The sequence below is a fragment of the Brassica napus genome, unplaced genomic scaffold (genome assembly GCF_020379485.1).
Source record: "Brassica napus cultivar Da-Ae unplaced genomic scaffold, Da-Ae ScsIHWf_2079;HRSCAF=2730, whole genome shotgun sequence".
NCBI lineage: Eukaryota > Viridiplantae > Streptophyta > Magnoliopsida > Brassicales > Brassicaceae > Brassica > Brassica napus.
The window spans coordinates 54,371-72,107 of NW_026015492.1; the positions used below are offsets into that span (position 1 = coordinate 54,371).

A 17,737-nucleotide genomic window follows, 5' to 3' on the forward strand; every position below is an offset into this window, starting at 1 on the left:
CAGCTCTCACTGATTTCTGAAACTCGGAATTGTCAACGAGTAACACGTCAAACAGGTCTTGGAAGTCTTCAATCTCCTCAACAACTGACTTGTCAGTCCATTTGAACAAGTGGGTTTTGTCCTTCATCAGTAACATCCAATACACAATTAGATTGACTAATTCTACTCTCATCGGACAACAACGAGACAGTTATATGATAACATGACTAACCTTTTGAGATCCCAAAGGACAACAATGAAATAATCTTCCCGGATTTTGAATTGTTTTTGAAGTGAAACGATTCACTGCCTCACCGCAATTGCATCTTGTGGGAATTCCCCGTTGTTTCGCGAGGCGATCTCTTGTAGTGGATGAAGAATTTACTGAAGACATGAGGGAGTCGATCTCCAAATTTTCGCCGCTGCAATCTCTCTGTCGAGGAAGAATGAGGAAGAAAAGAGATTAGGTCAAAAAAATAACCAAAACTACGTCGTTTCATACTCCCAGAACGCGTATTCTAGCTAAGGCAGAGCAGAAAAAAATCATTTTGAATTTATCGATAACACCACAAGAACTTTGTCTTTGAACCCTCTAAATTAGTGTTTAAACATCTATCAAACATAGTGGACGGACGTACTTAGATAGTGACCAATGTACAAAAATAATCAATAAATAGGTGTGTGTTTGAGGCGTTGGATTAATTTGTATTTGGTTTTAGTTAAGGGTTTGGTTAGAGTATGTCTACGGTTATGGTTTTAGAGTTTATTTAGGGTTAAGGGTTTGACTATGAATTACAGATTTAGGGTTTGTTTAGGGTATGATTAAGAATCATGATTGTATTATGGTTTTAGGGTTTGGTTAGGGTATGTCTATGGTTATGGTTTAAGTTAAGGGTTTGGTTAGGGTATGTCTATGGTTATGGTTTTAGTTAAGGGTTTGTTTAGGGTTTGGGTCCTCAGTTTTTATGATTTTGTTCTTTATAGGGTTGTTTCATAATTTATACAAAATCAAAGCTAGAGTTGTTTCTTAATTCAAATCAAATACCAAAGCCAAAGTTGTTTTCTAATTCTAACAAACCAAACTACTAAAATCACAGTTAATCAATCATCCTCCAGGTCAAAGACCTCAGACCTCTCCCATGGTGAAGGCACATATCGTGTCATAACCTCAGCAAAGATGGGGTCGTGTGCAGCCTCCCATAAGTCCACTCCAATCTTCTGTCTACAACCCATAATGATTTCATCATCCACTAAACTGACGTCAAGACCAAGCAGCGAGCATTCCAAGTGCTTCAAAGCGTATGCACCGCAATCACAACAACTTTTATTCAATCTCAACTTCATAGGCACATCCACGATAGAATATGATGAGAGGAGTAGCTGCTTCTGTCTTTCTTGTGGTGCAACGGACTTCACAATCCTAGGAATGATAGCAGCAAACTTCTCAACGTACTGTCTGTTCTTTCCCCGACCGCAATCAAAGACTTCTACTTTTCTTTCAATGATGTTTACACAGACACCAACCCAGTGATTACCTGCGTTCGTGTCCACAAAAATTTGTAAACGAAGAAATGTATACTAGGATGTAAAAAGAACTGAATGGTTACCATTTACAAACAGAGGAAAGTAGAGTCGATCAACATCAACACCCCAAACTAGATCAGTCCGCCCATGAGATGGAAGCTCTCCTCTGCCGTACCCAAGAAGGAAATCAGGCAATTGATAGGCTTTTTTGTTTGGTAAAAACTTCTTGTATGCAGCGTCTACTTGGAGGCAAAACATAGCACTCATGAAAGCAACACGCCGAGGGGCCCAACGATTCAATGTAGTGTTCACACGCCATATAAACATAACCGCATCCATCTCCTAAAAATTTACAATGAAAGTTAAGTAATATAGCATATAAGAAGTGTTAGGAAGATAAATTCACTAAAGGTTAGTACAAGATTCATTACCTCGTTTCCAAGCCATTTTCCAGCACTTACTACTCTTGTAGCTACAGACAAATTAAAGCATGTAGGACCAATTGTTAAAGGTATAGGCTTTAATGCCCATTCCGTGAATCCTTTCCATGACTCTTCGGAGATATAATAAAGTGACGCCTGCGGAGAAGCATCTTCTGGCAATGGTGAATCGCTAAGCTGAAGTCCATGACCTTTTCTTTTGCACCATTTCTCCCACTGTGACGGCGGTGGAGCTGTATTCATCTCTGTCTTTTCTTTCTTTACTGGATTATCCACTGAACCTCGGACCGAAGTCATTGGAGTCCACCAGTCTTCTTCTTTTTGTCCTGAGATGGATCAAAGCCTGGCACATACGACGTCTGAGAAAGCCCTTCAACCCCTTGTGTACCTATCCCGCGACCCAAATCATCTGCTTCACTATAATTCACATCGAATGTAGTCTCGGAACCATCCTGTTATTTCATGACAAATAAGCAATAATTGAGATACCAAAATACATTATCATTAATAATTATTTTACATAAAAGTTCCAGACCATTACATAAGTTCAAACAAGACACTTACAAACCAAGAACACTTACACACCAAGCACACATACAAACCGAGACCTTATAAAGTACAACAAAATTCAGGCCGATAACTTAGATGCCAATAAAACAAACAGACACGCAAACCACGAACTTAAACAAGACAAAATAACATTGAAGAGGATGGTGAAGACTAGTGTTTGTTTACCCCGCGTGTGGACCTCCTCAACGGTGCCTGGCTCGTCGATGGCTTTGTCGGTGAAGGCTCTCCAAGCTCAACTTCAACGCTGGCTTCCTTACGTGATTGTTTAAGCTCTGTCCGCATCTGCTCAAATGTCTCGGCCATCTGTTTCTGTATCCTTTGTTCCATTCCAGAGAAGTTGTGCTCAAACAACTGTGTCATAAAAGCCTTCATGTCTTCATTAAAAGGAGCTTGCTTTGCGCCACTTGCGAGAACCTTATGCTTTCTCTTCTCCATACCACGATCGGGAAGCCTCTTTTTACCCCTCTTTGATCTAGAACCAACGTTTTTTGATCCTTTCGGAGTCTGAAAGTCGTCATCACTCTCGGCTGCTTCAACATTCACGCTTGCTTCATCATTCACAGCTGATTCGTCATCGAGAGATAAAGAAATCACTTCATTTTCTTCAGTTTCCCAAACATGCTCACTAAAATCATGCCCCTTCTTTATCATCTCCATCAGAACCTTGATTCTGTCATCCTCCACATCATCATCTCTGCGAAACGCCTGAGCTTTGACAACATCATAATTTCCTGTCCATGAGATGTATGGGTAGATGTCATCCTACACAAGACAGGGAAATACAGTTAGATACTAACTACTCATTTCAAACCGGAAAGAGTCGTCATAAATAGATAAAATTACCTTGGGTGTAATAATCTCCTCCAAGCGAATGATCTCCTCATATGACACCTTCGCAGCTCCCATCCAGTTTATGCATCTAGGACCGTCCTTGAAACCCTTATCCAGCTTTTTTCCACAAAGCTTCCCGATTTTTGGCACCGCTTCCATTGCCCAAATCTGCAAGGCGTATGAGAAGCCATCCAAGACATAGCTAGTGGTCTTTTCCTTCAGTTGGGAACGATTTTTGGCTATGGATTTGCAGAGAAGGTCATAAGCAGCAACTCCCCAAGGATACCTTCGAACTCTGTCAAGATCCATGACCACCGCGATGTACTTCAGGGGGATATTAGCCTTCTCATCTCTCGCCAATACCACACAAAGAATGATCGCCAAGTAGATAAGACGTATGCGATCTGCATTCTTCCATTTCTTTACAGCTTCCTTGTCCTTAGTCCACAGGTTGAAGAGTGTAATTGTTCCATCTTTTCTCCTCAAAACCTTGCTCCAGAAACCACCATCATATTTCCACTCTTCAAACTCCTCAATCGAAATGTGAGTATCGCATTCAAACCCGGTTACGGCGTGGAACTCTTGCAATGAGAATCGAAGCGGTCTCCTCGCAAAGACAAACCATAGCTCGTGCTGTAAGAAAGTCACCAGCTCCCTACACAAGAAGCTGTGTATCACCCTCGCAGAGTATCCAAGACCATTCTCATGGAGCTTAAAAATCTGATGAAAAACCGGGTCTTTCTTCACGACATCCAACTCCTTTGGCAGCCACGCTTGGAACTTTCGGATTATGTAGTCGATCCTGCAGTTGTTGTTGATCTGAGTAACTCGGGGCTCCTCGCCCTCCTTAAAAAGCCTCTTCGGTAGCTCCTCAGACATAGCTACAAACCGTGACAAAATTATTAGTTCAACATGTAAAGGTTTCAATATCATCACACATGTAAAGGTTTCAATAATATCAACCAATCCGTGAAACAAAATTATTTTAAGAAACACGGCAAATCATTTTAAAAAAAAATCAAGCTTTAATGGAAGAACACTTCGATTTCGTTTAATATGAGAATCTATAGATGAAATCCAATACCTTCTGTGAAGAATTGTGAGATTGAGAGGCGAAATTGATGGAAGAACACTTCGAAAATCGATTTGACCCGACGAAGAGGAAGAACGATTCGCAGCCGTTGTGTCTTCAGTGAGATCGAAAAGGATGGTGACGGAGACGAGAGTAGAGACCACGGGCTGATGAAACACCGACGAAGAACAGAGCTTCTCACCGTTGAACCCTAAATCGCCGTGGGAGAGCGACGAGTCTACGACGGAGAAGACAAAGAGAAAGGGGAATTAGGTTTGCGGCATCCCGCGTCTCCTTTTTTCCCATTTAGTGTTTTTTTTATTTTTTAATTTTTATAGATTTTAATTTTAACATTAAAATCTATTACGAAAATTATTATAATTTATAATTTAAATTCAACATAATTGGTAAATTAAGGGTACTTTGGTATTTTACAAGATCTAAAATCCTATTTTCCTAAAATATCTTCTAGAAATCCTAATGTGACAAATCCAAGTTCAAAGTGTCCTATTTATCCAATTTTCCCTTTTATTTTCTTAGGTGAAGTAAGCAAAGCAAAGCAACCAGAAACTCTTGTAAATATCTCTTCATTTATTTCTCTCTCTTTCCTCTTCTTTCATGGCTGAGGAGTAACCACAATCTCAATTCTTTCTTCTCTCTCTGGTTTTACACGATGACGAGTCTTGTGGTTGGCCAGTCTCTTGGTTTAACTCTAGTCGGTGATGGTGTTTCCTTCCGCAATTCAAGAAGACACGTTGCAAAGTCTAAGTTTTTCTTTCCAAACCGGAAGAGATTAGCTCGTGCAGCTCTCGTTCAAGCTCGTCCCAGGGAAGATGGAGTAACGCCAAGTCCTCCCTCCTCCTCGAGACCGTCTCCTGCGCCTGTTGTACAATACAAACGTGCTGACCTCGCGGATGATCTTCAAGCGGAGGCCCGCGCTCTGGGTCGTGCCGTTGACGCCTCTGTCTATTCCCCGGAGCTCATCGCCAGGAAACACGGCTCTCAGCCTCTCAAGGTTATACCTCCTCTTTAACTTTGAATCCTTTGTAAAGTTTTGAACTTTGAACTGAGATAGAGATTATTGCATCAGGCTTTGCGGAGAAGCGTGGAGATATTGACAGCTTTGGGTGGCTTCGCGCTGAATTTGGGGATTGATCAGAGGCGAGGGAAGCTAGAGGAGAACATGAAGAAGAGAGCTGGTGAGCTCCGAAGGATATTCACTCGTCTGGGACCTACTTTTGTTAAGTTGGGTCAAGGTCTATCCACCCGACCCGACCTCTGCCCACCTGATTACCTCGAAGAGCTTGCTGAGCTTCAGGTTCACGTCTCTTCTTGATTTACTCACTCAGCTTAGATATTGACAACATTTCTCTAACATTGTTTCTATGTGTTTTGAGTGGCTAAGTAGGATGCTTTGCCAACCTTCCCGGATGCAGAGGCCTTTGCTTGCATTGAGAGAGAGCTGGATCTGTCTCTAGAATCCATTTTCTCGTCCATATCCCCTGACCCAATCGCAGCAGCTAGTTTAGGTCAGGTTTACAAAGCCCACCTGAGGTACTCGGGTCAGGTTGTTGCTGTCAAAGTCCAACGCCCTGGGATCGAAGAAGCCATTGGTCTTGACTTCTACCTCATCAGAGGAGTTGGGAAACTCATTAACAAGTATGTAGACTTCATCACCACCGACGTCCTCGCCCTTATCGACGAGTTCGCCTGCAGAGTTTACCAGGAGCTAAACTACGTCCAGGAGGCCCAAAACGCTAGGAGGTTCAAGAAGCTCTATGCTGATAAAGCTGATGTTCTTGTGCCTGATATCTTCTGGGACTACACGAGCCGCAAGGTGCTGACAATGGAATGGGTGGAGGGAACTAAACTGAACGAGCAAGTTGCCATCGAGAGCCAAGGCTTGAAGGTTCTGGATCTTGTGAATACGGGAATCCAGTGTAGCTTAAGGCAGCTCTTGGAGTATGGTTTCTTCCATGCTGACCCTCATCCTGGTAACCTCTTGGCAACACCTGATGGCAAACTCGCCTTTCTTGACTTTGGCATGATGAGTGAGACACCGGAGGAAGCTAGGTTTGCTATCATAGGCCATGTTGTACATTTGGTCAACAGAGACTATGAAGCCATGGCTCGAGATTACTATGCGTTGAAGTTCTTGTCGCCTGATGTAGACGTTACTCCCATCATACCAGCTCTCAGAGACTTCTTTGACGATGCGCTTAACTACACAGTCAGCGAGCTCAACTTCAAAACGCTGGTTGATGGTTTAGGTGCCGTCTTCTATCAGTATCCATTTGACGTTCCGGCTTACTACGCTTTGATTCTGAGGTCGCTTACCGTGCTTGAAGGTTTGGCACTTTACGCAGATCCTGATTTCAAAGTGTTGGCTGCATCGTACCCTTATTTTGCCAAGAGGCTTCTCACTGATCAGAACCCGTATCTGAGAGACGCACTTATCGAGCTTCTGTTCAAAGATGGGAAGTTTAGGTGGGGCAGGCTCGAGAACCTTCTGCAACAGGGGAGTAAAGATAGAGATTTCTCATCAAAAGATGCTTTGCAGCCTGTGTTGAAGCTGCTGCTGGATCCAAACGGAGAAGAGCTTCGACTGTTGGTGATTAAAGAAGCTGTGAGAGTCAGTGAAGCGTTTGCTCTGGGGAGTGTTGTTGATACGTACAATTCAATGCCTGAGTTTATGAGATCTCTCGTGTTTAATGGAAATGGGAATGCTGGCCCTCTGACAATGAATCCCACAGAACTCGAAAGCACGCTTGAGCTTCGGGACCAGGTCTCAAGAATCTGGAGCCTTCTTCAGTCTTCAGAAAGCTTTGACCCAGCTATTTTACAGCCAATAGCACAGGTAATAAATCTCTTCATTGACATTGTGCACTAACCTAATAATGATGTACTTGATTGATTCATGGGCTAAAGTACTACTCCTGGTTTGTTGTTGTTGTTAATCAGGTGTTGCAACAACCAGAAGCAAGGAGACTTGGAGGACGTGTTGCAGGAGGTGTAGGGCAACGTCTAGCAGCTAGGTTTCTGCAACAACTGCTTCGAGCCACAACACCATCTCCTTCACCAGTCCCATAGGTCCTCTTTTATTTTCTTGAATGAAATGGTAAATTGTATATTAAAGGCGAGACACTCTCGCAAACCACAGAATTGCTTCACGTTATAGTAATATATAGTGTCATTCTTTCTCTTTGTATATGTCTTGTGCAAAGCAAAAAACAAAGTATATAATCCACACGAGATCAAAGAGGTTGTGATAAGTCTTTTCGTGAACCAAGTAGGAGTCATATAATACAACACAAAATACAACTTTGATTATATACTTTTTGAAGGGTTCTTGCACACAGCGATGTACACATAAGACAATATAACCATACGCATAGACGAGAGGCTGAAAGACCAAGATAGAATTTGATTCATCATATTAGTGGGCATTACAGGTACTTAACCAGCAGCCAAATGACAAGAGCAAGACCGACGATTCCAAGCACTGACAAGAGCATGGACATGCACGAGCAACCTCCTTTCATATTCTTGTTCATCACTGCAAGGCTCTTCTGCACACGCTGTCATTATTAAGAAACACACAATCAGGCCACATTAAGTCCAAATGTGACTCCATAAAAAAAAGTATACACTATAGACCTTGCTTTTTAAGATTATGAAAGTAACTACATTGGACATAATAGAACCGTGTGTGGTCAGTCACTACGCTTATTATTAGGTAGCTCTTGCCATTTAATGCCACAGACCACAACTTGAAGTCCTTGTTATCAATGGGCTAACTAAGTTAAGTTTATTCAAAGAATGTAATTACCCTTAAGCGAGAGTCCGTAACATCCACATGGTAGTCTAAGTCATCCTGCATGCAGGAAAACAACAAAAAAATAATCAAGGAAATGCAGCAGCAAAACAATGAAACAACACAGCAGAAGATACATACGATAAGCCTTGTCTGTAGAGTGAGCTCCTCGTTGACAGCGAGAGCAATGTGTTTGGTACTCATGACAGTTTCCTCCAACTTCTCCAGCCCTTCGTCTTGTTCTACTCATAGATACAGAAGCCAATATTATCACTATGGTCCTAGCATAAATGTGACATTAACACAACTTACCTCGCATAATTTGTCGTTGGAATCCAACAATGCCTTGGTTATCCATGCCAGAGACTCTGTTGATTGCATCATCAGGCTTTGTATCTGGCCCAAGCAAGCTGTCTCTATTAGCAAAGTTCGACATGTTCAAAGCAGACGCCACCTGATTCGCCTTTGATCTCAAGTTCCCAACCATATCCTTACGACGATTCATCTCTTTCTCTGACCTGCCTTTCACATTCGGTTAAGAAGACCCAACAAGAAACTAAATGTAGTCTAACTGAAAACAGCTTACACATGTTGCTTCCCAGGAACTTTAACGAGAAGGGATTGAAGACTGTCTAATCGAGTCCCCAAAATGGTGATCTTTCTGCGTATAGCTGAAGCACGGCGCTGAGCATCAGGTCCGGTTAAACCAGAGGAGTTTCTTTCGGACATCATGCCGTTTATATCCTCAGAGAGTTTTAAAGCCTCGTTGTACTCTCTCATCCATGTGTCAGAAGAAGAAGACGCCATTGACCTTGCATACAAACAAGTTCCCACCCACCCAATTAAACTATGATGCTATTAAGATGCTCACAAGTAAGCTCCAAGAGGGTAGAAACTAGTTTGTAAACAGCTAAAAGGCAATAATATCTTACCTACATTAACAAAAATCTATGTGCTTTTCACCACAAGGCTTTCTAAATTTGGAAACTTTTAGCGAACAACAACATATGCAGACCAAAATCTACGATAGTCATGATCTAGAAACTCATAAACAGGAAGGATTACATCGTGATAAGATTCGAAAAGCTTACTCCTTGCGTACAGCGATCAAACCCTTTATTGATTGTCGAGGGTGGTCTGAAAGATCGAGACTTGATGATCGTCGTGCTGCCTTTGGAGCTCCGGCGTGAGATGATTAGTCAAATCTAAACGCAAAGGAAGGAGGGAGAGAGATGAAGACTTTTATTTGTTACCGTACGGTATGAAACCAATCGTTGTCAAAAAAAAGTTGGGCTTCATACTAATTAATAAAAGTAAAGGGCTCAGAGAATAAATTAAAAAGTCATCTAGGGGCTGCAAAGTATAAATACATGATAACACGAGGACGAGGCCTAGTCAATAATTAAAAATCAACCAGGTGGTGGGCTTTTTGTATTTAATGAGCCGAATGTCAAAAGCGTATACTTAAAGGCCCATTTAATATCCACTCAGTGACGACCATTCTATTTCTAACGAGCCGATGCTCACTTATGACAGACAGAAAGAAGGCGGCTCCAGCTTGCTTGGTGTTTTGTTACTCATCTTCAATACCTCAAACTAAGCCACCAATAATGAACACTTGTATGGCTGGTGAAACTATTCTACTTTTCTTTTTTTTTACATGTAGATTATCTTGATAGCATAACTTTTATAATTCTGTTAGATATAATTTTCGAAAACATAGTTATTAATTTCCTCCTTGTAATAAACTACAATCAATATATAACTAGCTAGATGATCCAGTAATCCACCTGAAAATGAGACTGTGAACAAGTACAACACACACACACTATGTGTGTGGTGTGTGTATATATATATAGTAGCTAACTAGAGCGTATTCACTTTTCTAATAAATACGTAACACTTAGCCATAATGGATAGTATTAAAGTATAAACTATCAATATAAGTTTTTTTCAGAACATGTTTAAACCCTTCATTAATACGGGTTTAATGCATGCCGTCTTCGTAAAGGCAACGGCACATCTCAATAAAATAATTATAAATTAATATTGGGCAACAAAAACTTTGTAAGTTTCATAAATTGTTACAAAGAGATGATTTACCGCGAGAATCCAATGTTTTTACGTGTTTCGTGTTATGTTACATGGAATTTTTTTTTTTTTTGCAACTGATTTATGTTACATGGAATTTAGGAATTTAAAGTTACCATAGTATTGTACTTTCGTATACTCCATCTATTTCAGAATGTAATTAGTTTAACCTAAAAATAGTAACATTAAAAAAGTTATTAGTTTATTAAAAAGTAACAGTTAATCAATAAATTCAACCAATTATAAAAAAACTAACATTATTTAATTGGTCATATAATATTCATTAAGTAAAAAGGGCATTAAAATATAAAAACTATTTATGTTTTGAGATAAAAAAAAATTTGTCTAAAACTAGTTATAATAATGAAACAAAGGAAATATTTTTCACAATCTGTTTTATTTAACATTTTACCAAAAAAAAGGGAAATATTTTCATATTATTTCGTAAAAGAAGATGAAGAGAAAAGGATCAAATTTTGGCACGAATCTCAAGACTAGAGGGTTAAGTCAAACGAGAAACCTTGAAGTGAGGATTTGGTGTTGGACCCTCACGTGCGTCGCTCCACGGCCTTTTAGGATTTTGCCTCTTCTCTCCTACGTGTGGTCTCCTCTGTTATTTTTTCTTTTCTTTTCTGTTCCAATTATTACTTTTTGTCAAAGACTCAAAACTCTACATATCTATTTGTTTTGTGTATTGACTTTCCTTTCTTTAACATTGATGGTTTCTTTATCAGGAAATCATATTCACAATCACAATGTACTATATATATACGGGCCATAACTTGTTTTACCATACATATATTTACATGATTCTTTGATGGATATGCAGAGTCAGATAAAAAGGTGAATTCTTCTATTTTTGTAACTTTATAAGCTTTTGTGTGTATATAAATGAGTGTTTACTGGCCAGTTCCGGTTGGACGCGGTGAAATAGTCGGACTAAATGAGAGGTCCGGATACCTGGATTATCAAAAAAAAAAATGAGTGTTTACAATATTCCATCTCTGAACCAATATAAGTAACAAAATATGTATGTATATATAAGAAACTAGTGTGCCAAAAATGCTAAGAAATAACTAAAACATGAGTAGAAAATGCTCCATATTGTACACTCATATAGTAATGCTCTCATTTTATCTCTCAGGATAATTAATTTAGTAATCAGGGAACATATTTGAGCTAATTTTTATGTCAGTTGTACTATTCTAAAAACAAATAGCACTAAGACTTGGTTAAATAAAGTTTTATTTGTAGCTAAATTTAATGAAACTGCACTGAAATTCATGCATTAAAAAGTAGATGGAAGCATGATTCAAGCTACGATACCTCAATTTTCTTCCCAACATTTGACTGCAATTTGAGGGTATAGAAGCTTCAATTCTTGTTTTGTTTTGTCATTGGGATACATAAATCAGATATTCTATTATAATATTACTGTGTATTTTAATAGTATTCGGTATTGTTTACTCGAATCCTACTTATTTTCAAAGCAAATTAGGCAGTCTTAAAACAGAACAGCTGTAATCCATGGTGGTTAAAGCTAAATTAATTGCTGAAGAACATCATGCACATTAGAAATGTTTGAAGTTAATTGAGTAACAATGGAAATTGATATGCAACATATAATACGGTTTTAACTTATTAAAAAGTAAAACATATAAATACCACAAAAAATCAGAACAAGCAACTGCCTATTCTAAAGATGATATTTATTTTTAGTTTATGTATTTATAACACCATATAAAGTTATAAATATATATTAAGAAAAAGTTTAAATGGGAATGCAGATACAATAAAGTAATGCTCATATATTTCTGTGACCAGCTTTGGTTTAACAAATTGAATACAAATAATAGTGGCACTAATCCATAGAAACTTAAGTATCTCTTTCTCTTTCATCTTTTTCTATCTCATAGAAGAAGAAAGAGAGAGATAAAAACCTAAACATCGTGCGGTTTAAGCTAAGATATCTTCAGTTTTGTAGAAATTCATATTTGCTTGCTTCTTTGCCTTCTCACTTTCATTGTCTTCTACCTCTTGCCTCTAACAGAAGCAATACTTTCCGGCCTCCAAGGTTTGTTTTCTTTCCTTTTCCATATCATATATCTTTCATTGTTGTCATCATCGTCATTTGCAATACATATATATATATATATATATATATATATATATATATATATATATATACTCGTACTCACTCACACATATATGTGTACTTTTCACTTCAAGAATCTCTAATTTCATTTCTTCTCTTTGTTTCCTCAAGAACATGATTAAGTCTAATCAAGCTCTTTTAAGAAGAGACTGTTCGGTTTTCAACAACTCAATTCATGTTTCTTTTGGGATATTCAAGATCTTTCTGTGTATACCTATGTAAGAAAGATCCAGCTTATGTTAGTGTAAATATGTGCATGCATGTTGAACTAGGGTTTTTTTTTAGATCTAAGAACAAATTCATTATACCTATATTTTGGATTCTTTCATGGTGACAACCCATTCGTTGGTCATGATTTATTTTCCGTTACTTTGACTTAATTTGTGTTATTAATTAAATGAAAATGATTAGGGCAAAGAAGAAAAAAGAAAGTATATTTGATTTGCTTAAAGAAGAGTACATATAATGGAGATAGGCTCATCTTCCACGGTAGCTGGAGGAGGACAGCTTTCGGTTCCTCCAGGTTTCCGGTTTCATCCAACGGAAGAGGAGCTTCTATATTATTACCTCAAGAAGAAGGTTTCTTATGAGCCAATTGATTTGGATGTTATTCGAGAAGTTGATCTCAACAAGCTTGAACCTTGGGACCTTAAAGGTAAGACTTAATCCCCTTATTGTTAACTCTTTTAGTCCTTAAATGTACCACCACCTAATGATCCACGCACTTAATGATGGATTATTATGTACTTATTTATTGATCAGTATTATACATAGAATATCACAATAAACATCATATATCTAAATAATTATATGTAGATCAGAGAGATAAGATAGATAAAATACATGAATTATATATGTTGTTGTCTCTGCATAAAACTACAAGTTAGATGTCAAAGATACAAAAATGCATAGATTGGGTAATATTGTCTAGGGTTTTGTCTACGTCTCCATGGAGACATGTATATCCACTCTTATATCATGTCTTATAAGTTTTATCACTTCAAATTATTTTCCAGTTTTTATTGATCCACCGCGTGTACGTATTACATATACATCAAGAAAGAGACAAAGTTGTCTATTCACTCATGTCTTTCAGATAATATCTTGTAGTATATGACTTGAAGTATTGACATAATATTATTAGGTATTATACCCTCAAAATAAGTCAATGGTTTCTTTCACATGCAGACATATAACAAACCCTTCCACATATGCCATATATATTTGTATAAAATTAATTATTGAGTTAATTTTTCTTACATTTTACAAAAAAATATTTTTTGTATGTATGTAGAGAAAAGTAGAATTGGGTCGGGTCCTCAAAACGAGTGGTACTTCTTTAGCCACAAGGACAAGAAATATCCGACTGGGACCCGAACGAACCGGGCCACTGCAGCCGGATTCTGGAAGGCTACTGGTAGAGACAAATCAATACATCTAAACAGCTCCAAGAAGATTGGACTTCGTAAGACTCTTGTCTTCTATACTGGTCGTGCTCCTCATGGGCATAAAACCGAATGGATCATGCAGGAATATCGTCTAGACGATAACGAAAATGAGATCCAGGTACAATAGTACATTTAAATAAACTCTATAATTTCATGAAAATATGGTTTAGATATCATATTACATTTTATAAATATAGAGATCTTATCTTGCATAATGTGAACTAGTTATGTGTAACTTGTAGGAAGATGGGTGGGTTGTATGCAGAGTGTTCAAGAAGAAGAACCATTTCAGAGGATTTCACCAAGAACAAGATCAAGATCAGAATCATCATCACCAATACATAAGCACCGACAATGATCATGATCAACATCATCCTCATCAGCATCGCACTGAATCCAAATCAAACAATCATTCTTCTTTCGTCCCACATACTCTGAATCATCATCACATGGGAAGACAGATCCACAGGCCAGTACATGAGTTTGCAAACACTTTAAGCCACGGGTCAATGCATCTCCCTCAGCTCTTTAGCCCTGACTCGTCCCAGCCGTTTGTGTCGTCAATCAACACAACAGATATTGAATGCTCACAGAATCTACTGAGGCTGACTTCTAACAACAACTATGGTGGAGACTGGTCGTTTCTGGACAAGCTTCTCACTACGACCAACATGAATCAGCAAGTTCAGAACCATCAAGCAAAATGCTTTGGTGACTCGAGTAACAACGGTAATAACGACCATGCTGTTACTTCATCCTCTCCAGATAATCAAAGGTTCCCGTTTCACTATCTAGGAAACGATGCTAATCTTCTCAAGTTCCCAAAGTAGTCCAATCAAATTTGGTTTTGATTTGATCAGTCTCATGCTTTTCAACTTTACTCTCTTCTTTAAGCTGTGGAACTTGTCATGTTTCTGTTGCTGAACGATGTTATTTTATAATGCTATGTTGTTTGCTGAAGAATTCTATGTTGTTTTCTGATATTTATAATTACTTAACCATCATTACGTATAAATTCTTTGTTGCTTTAGTTTTTTTTTTTTTTTGTAAAACCACTCAAGAAAATTACTTTAGAATGCAATAAAAAACTAGGTTTTGACCCGTGCGCCCACACGGGTGTATATTTTGCATAATTATATATTTTTGTTAGTTGTAGACTTGTAAGTTAATGTTTCATAGGTTATTGAGTTCTGATATATAGTGTATCTTGTTCATTTTGCTTGGTGTCGAATTTTAAACTATTAGTTGTATTTATTTTCAATTGTACTTTTTTTTACTTTTACTTGGTAAATTAAACAATTAAGTGTAAAATATTGGAGTATTTTGTTTAGATTGGGTGTGTTTTATTAAATTATACTATAAAATTTGTGTGATCTTTAGAGATAAGCATTACTTGGTTGGCAAGTTTTTTGAAAGATAATTACGTGATTACGTTAGTTATTTGATCCCTTTTTTAAATGCCGACTACGTACAAATAGAAAACAATATTCTTTGTTGATTTGTTTTTTAATAATCGTAAATTTATGAGTCGTTTTTGGAATATTTTCTCATATGGAAGGAAATAAGTTTAATTAGCTACGATTTTATATGCAAAATCTTAACGAATATGATATTTAAGGAGCATATTATACGCATATACAAAATATACAAAATTGATAAACAATAAAAAATATTTGACTTTGGGAACCAAAATCTAAACCATAAAACAATCAAACCGTACCTTTATTATAAAATTAATATACTAAATGTTGGTATGCATAATCATAAAGAATATTATTCTCTGTTTATATCATGCATATGTAATAGAAAATGTGAATATAATGGTGTAGATACGTTTTGATATGAAAGATATTTTGTAAATATATGTTCAATCGATTGGTTTGCAACGGGTTAACAGATTTTGAAACATTTGGTTATTGATTTTTTTGTGTTCGGTTGATAAAATTCTAAATTTAGCATTGATCTGGGCAATTAACAATTTGTAAGTCCAAAACAATGTTATGGGTGGGTAAGAAAGACGAAAAAGCAAAAATATTTCAGAAAAAAAAGAAGTAAAATGACAGAATTTGATGACAGTGGCATAGAGATGTAATTTTTGTGCAACTCTAAGGGGTAATTACTGTTTGTACTTCTGCCTTATCTGTCTTAATAGTTTAGATAAGAGATTTGTCAAAGGTTATGTTATTTTCTGATATTTATAATTACTTCAACAAACTCCAAGTTGCTTTATATTTATTAATTTTTTTTTGTAAAACCACTCAAAAAAAATACTTAAGAATGAAAAAGAGAAAGGAGTCAAGAGATTTTGTTAAAAGTTGAAGTATATTCAAGGATTTTTTTTTTCAAGGAATTAAAAGTCAATTTCTTTAAATAAATGTTCTTTTTCATTATGATCTAGTGATTCGATTGTGTCTGTCTCTCAAGTAGTTTACTGGTGGTTCTGTTTTGTTAGTATGTCAGATTCGGTGTACATGTATTTCAAAGTAGACCAACTCGGAGGATTGTGTTGTAGTGATAGATAAACCTAGACATCAATAGCTTTTCCAGCAGGGAGCATGAGTGCTAGTTTTCGACCTCCCAATCCAAATGCTTCAGATGGTTAAGCCAGGGATTAACCACTCCATTTTTTTTTTGAATTTAATGTTAAATTGAATTCAAAAAAGAAAACACCATTTACAACTATGTTTTTTTGTACTTTGCTACTCCCTTTTAAGCATAAAACTCAAGAACATCTACTCTTTACAATCATTCTATCTGTTTGAGAACCAGAATTGAAGCCCACCCTCAAGCTTCTTATCCTTCCTCCTCTGAGCTATTGAAAATCTGTTTCGCATAGTCTTCTCAAACAATTTAGTTAAGAGTTCGGGGGGGGGGGGGGGGAGGCTTTCTCACCATGTCTTCTTCTGTTTCTTTCCCTCCAAATTCCATGAACCGATAGGAATAGATATCTGATAGTGAAGAGTTGAAGCTTATCTTGCTTCTCATCCATTAAGACCCTTACTATCTCAGACCAGTTTGATGTGTATCTCTCCCTCATTACACCTCTCGCCAGATTCCTCCATATCTGCTCAGAGAATGGACACTCAAAGAAAAGATGACCAACTGTCTCCATAGGAGTTTGACATAAGATACAAGAGGCGTCAACGTTTGCATTCCATTGCACCATTCTACTCCCGGTTGAAAGCCTGTCTCTCATAGCAACCCAGGTCACAAAAGCATATTTAGGCGTCGCATTTTTAAACCAGATAGCCTTATGCCAATCATATACTTGGTGTTTTTTTCGGATAACCTGCCAAGTTTCTGTTGTTAAGAACTTCCTTCTGTATTTGTCATTTCCACTCCTCCATAGATATATATCATCCTCTTCAACATTCCTATTCTCTTTAAACTTCTCGATCTCCACCTCAATCCTATTAAGAATCACAACCCGATGGTTCTTCCTTCTGTGGTGAATACAATCCTCAACCTTAGCATTCATTGTTATACCCATTCCCATACATCCTCCATTCCCCAATAACTCCTTTAAAAAGCCAAGAGATGACCATTTATCATACCAGAATGAAGCTTTCTTACCATTCCTAATCTCCACCTTATAAAGTTTTTTAGCCAGCTCCCGATACTTCAGTATTTTTCTCCACATCCAAGATCCCAGCTGTGCAGTATCTTTTACCGACCATATTGAGTTTTTCCGAATGAGATATAGCTTAACCCAACTGACCCATAAAGAATTTGCAGAAAGGATTCTCCAGAGTAGCTTCAGAACACATACAATATTCATCTCCTTCAAAGATCTTATCCCCAACCCACCTCTTT

General features: G+C 37.6%; 4 protein-coding genes across 7 annotated transcripts; 2 read left to right on the forward strand and 2 right to left on the reverse strand.

Moving 5' to 3' along the window:
* Window positions 1-2,423: 2,423 nt before the first annotated feature.
* Window positions 2,424-4,905, reverse strand: LOC125599988. 2 transcript variants are annotated; one of them, XM_048772982.1, is made up of 3 exons: window positions 4,429-4,905; window positions 3,357-4,225; window positions 2,424-3,275 (listed from the first exon to the last, which is right to left on the reverse strand). In XM_048772982.1, exons 2-3 carry the CDS (start codon window positions 4,221-4,223, stop codon window positions 2,664-2,666), a joined length of 1,479 nt encoding a protein of 492 aa, XP_048628939.1. In that variant the 5' UTR covers window positions 4,224-4,225; window positions 4,429-4,905; the 3' UTR covers window positions 2,424-2,663. The 2 variants fall into 2 exon arrangements, with proteins under 2 accessions (XP_048628939.1, XP_048628938.1); XM_048772981.1 differs by having other exon boundaries at window positions 3,357-4,905.
* Window positions 4,906-4,962: 57 nt separating this feature from the next.
* On the forward strand, window positions 4,963-7,624 carry LOC125599987 (protein ACTIVITY OF BC1 COMPLEX KINASE 3, chloroplastic-like). The gene is made up of 4 exons (XM_048772980.1): window positions 4,963-5,431; window positions 5,507-5,734; window positions 5,825-7,273; window positions 7,378-7,624. Exons 1-4 carry the CDS (start codon window positions 5,090-5,092, stop codon window positions 7,504-7,506), a joined length of 2,148 nt encoding a protein of 715 aa, XP_048628937.1. The 5' UTR covers window positions 4,963-5,089; the 3' UTR covers window positions 7,507-7,624.
* Window positions 7,625-7,667: 43 nt separating this feature from the next.
* On the reverse strand, window positions 7,668-9,508 carry LOC106429697 (syntaxin-52). Of its 3 annotated transcripts, none has more exons than XM_022703458.2 (6): window positions 9,322-9,508; window positions 8,817-9,041; window positions 8,543-8,748; window positions 8,372-8,472; window positions 8,246-8,290; window positions 7,668-7,994 (listed from the first exon to the last, which is right to left on the reverse strand). In XM_022703458.2, exons 2-6 carry the CDS (start codon window positions 9,035-9,037, stop codon window positions 7,863-7,865), a joined length of 705 nt encoding a protein of 234 aa, XP_022559179.2. In that variant the 5' UTR covers window positions 9,038-9,041; window positions 9,322-9,508; the 3' UTR covers window positions 7,668-7,862. The 3 variants fall into 3 exon arrangements, with proteins under 3 accessions (XP_022559179.2, XP_022559183.2, XP_048628940.1); XM_022703462.2 differs by having other exon boundaries at window positions 9,296-9,475; XM_048772983.1 differs by having other exon boundaries at window positions 8,817-9,039; window positions 9,318-9,467.
* Window positions 9,509-12,472: 2,964 nt separating this feature from the next.
* Window positions 12,473-14,884, forward strand: LOC125599990 (protein SOMBRERO-like). The gene is made up of 3 exons (XM_048772984.1): window positions 12,473-13,131; window positions 13,771-14,042; window positions 14,167-14,884. Exons 1-3 carry the CDS (start codon window positions 12,942-12,944, stop codon window positions 14,752-14,754), a joined length of 1,050 nt encoding a protein of 349 aa, XP_048628941.1. The 5' UTR covers window positions 12,473-12,941; the 3' UTR covers window positions 14,755-14,884.
* The last annotated feature ends 2,853 nt before the right edge of the window (window positions 14,885-17,737 follow it).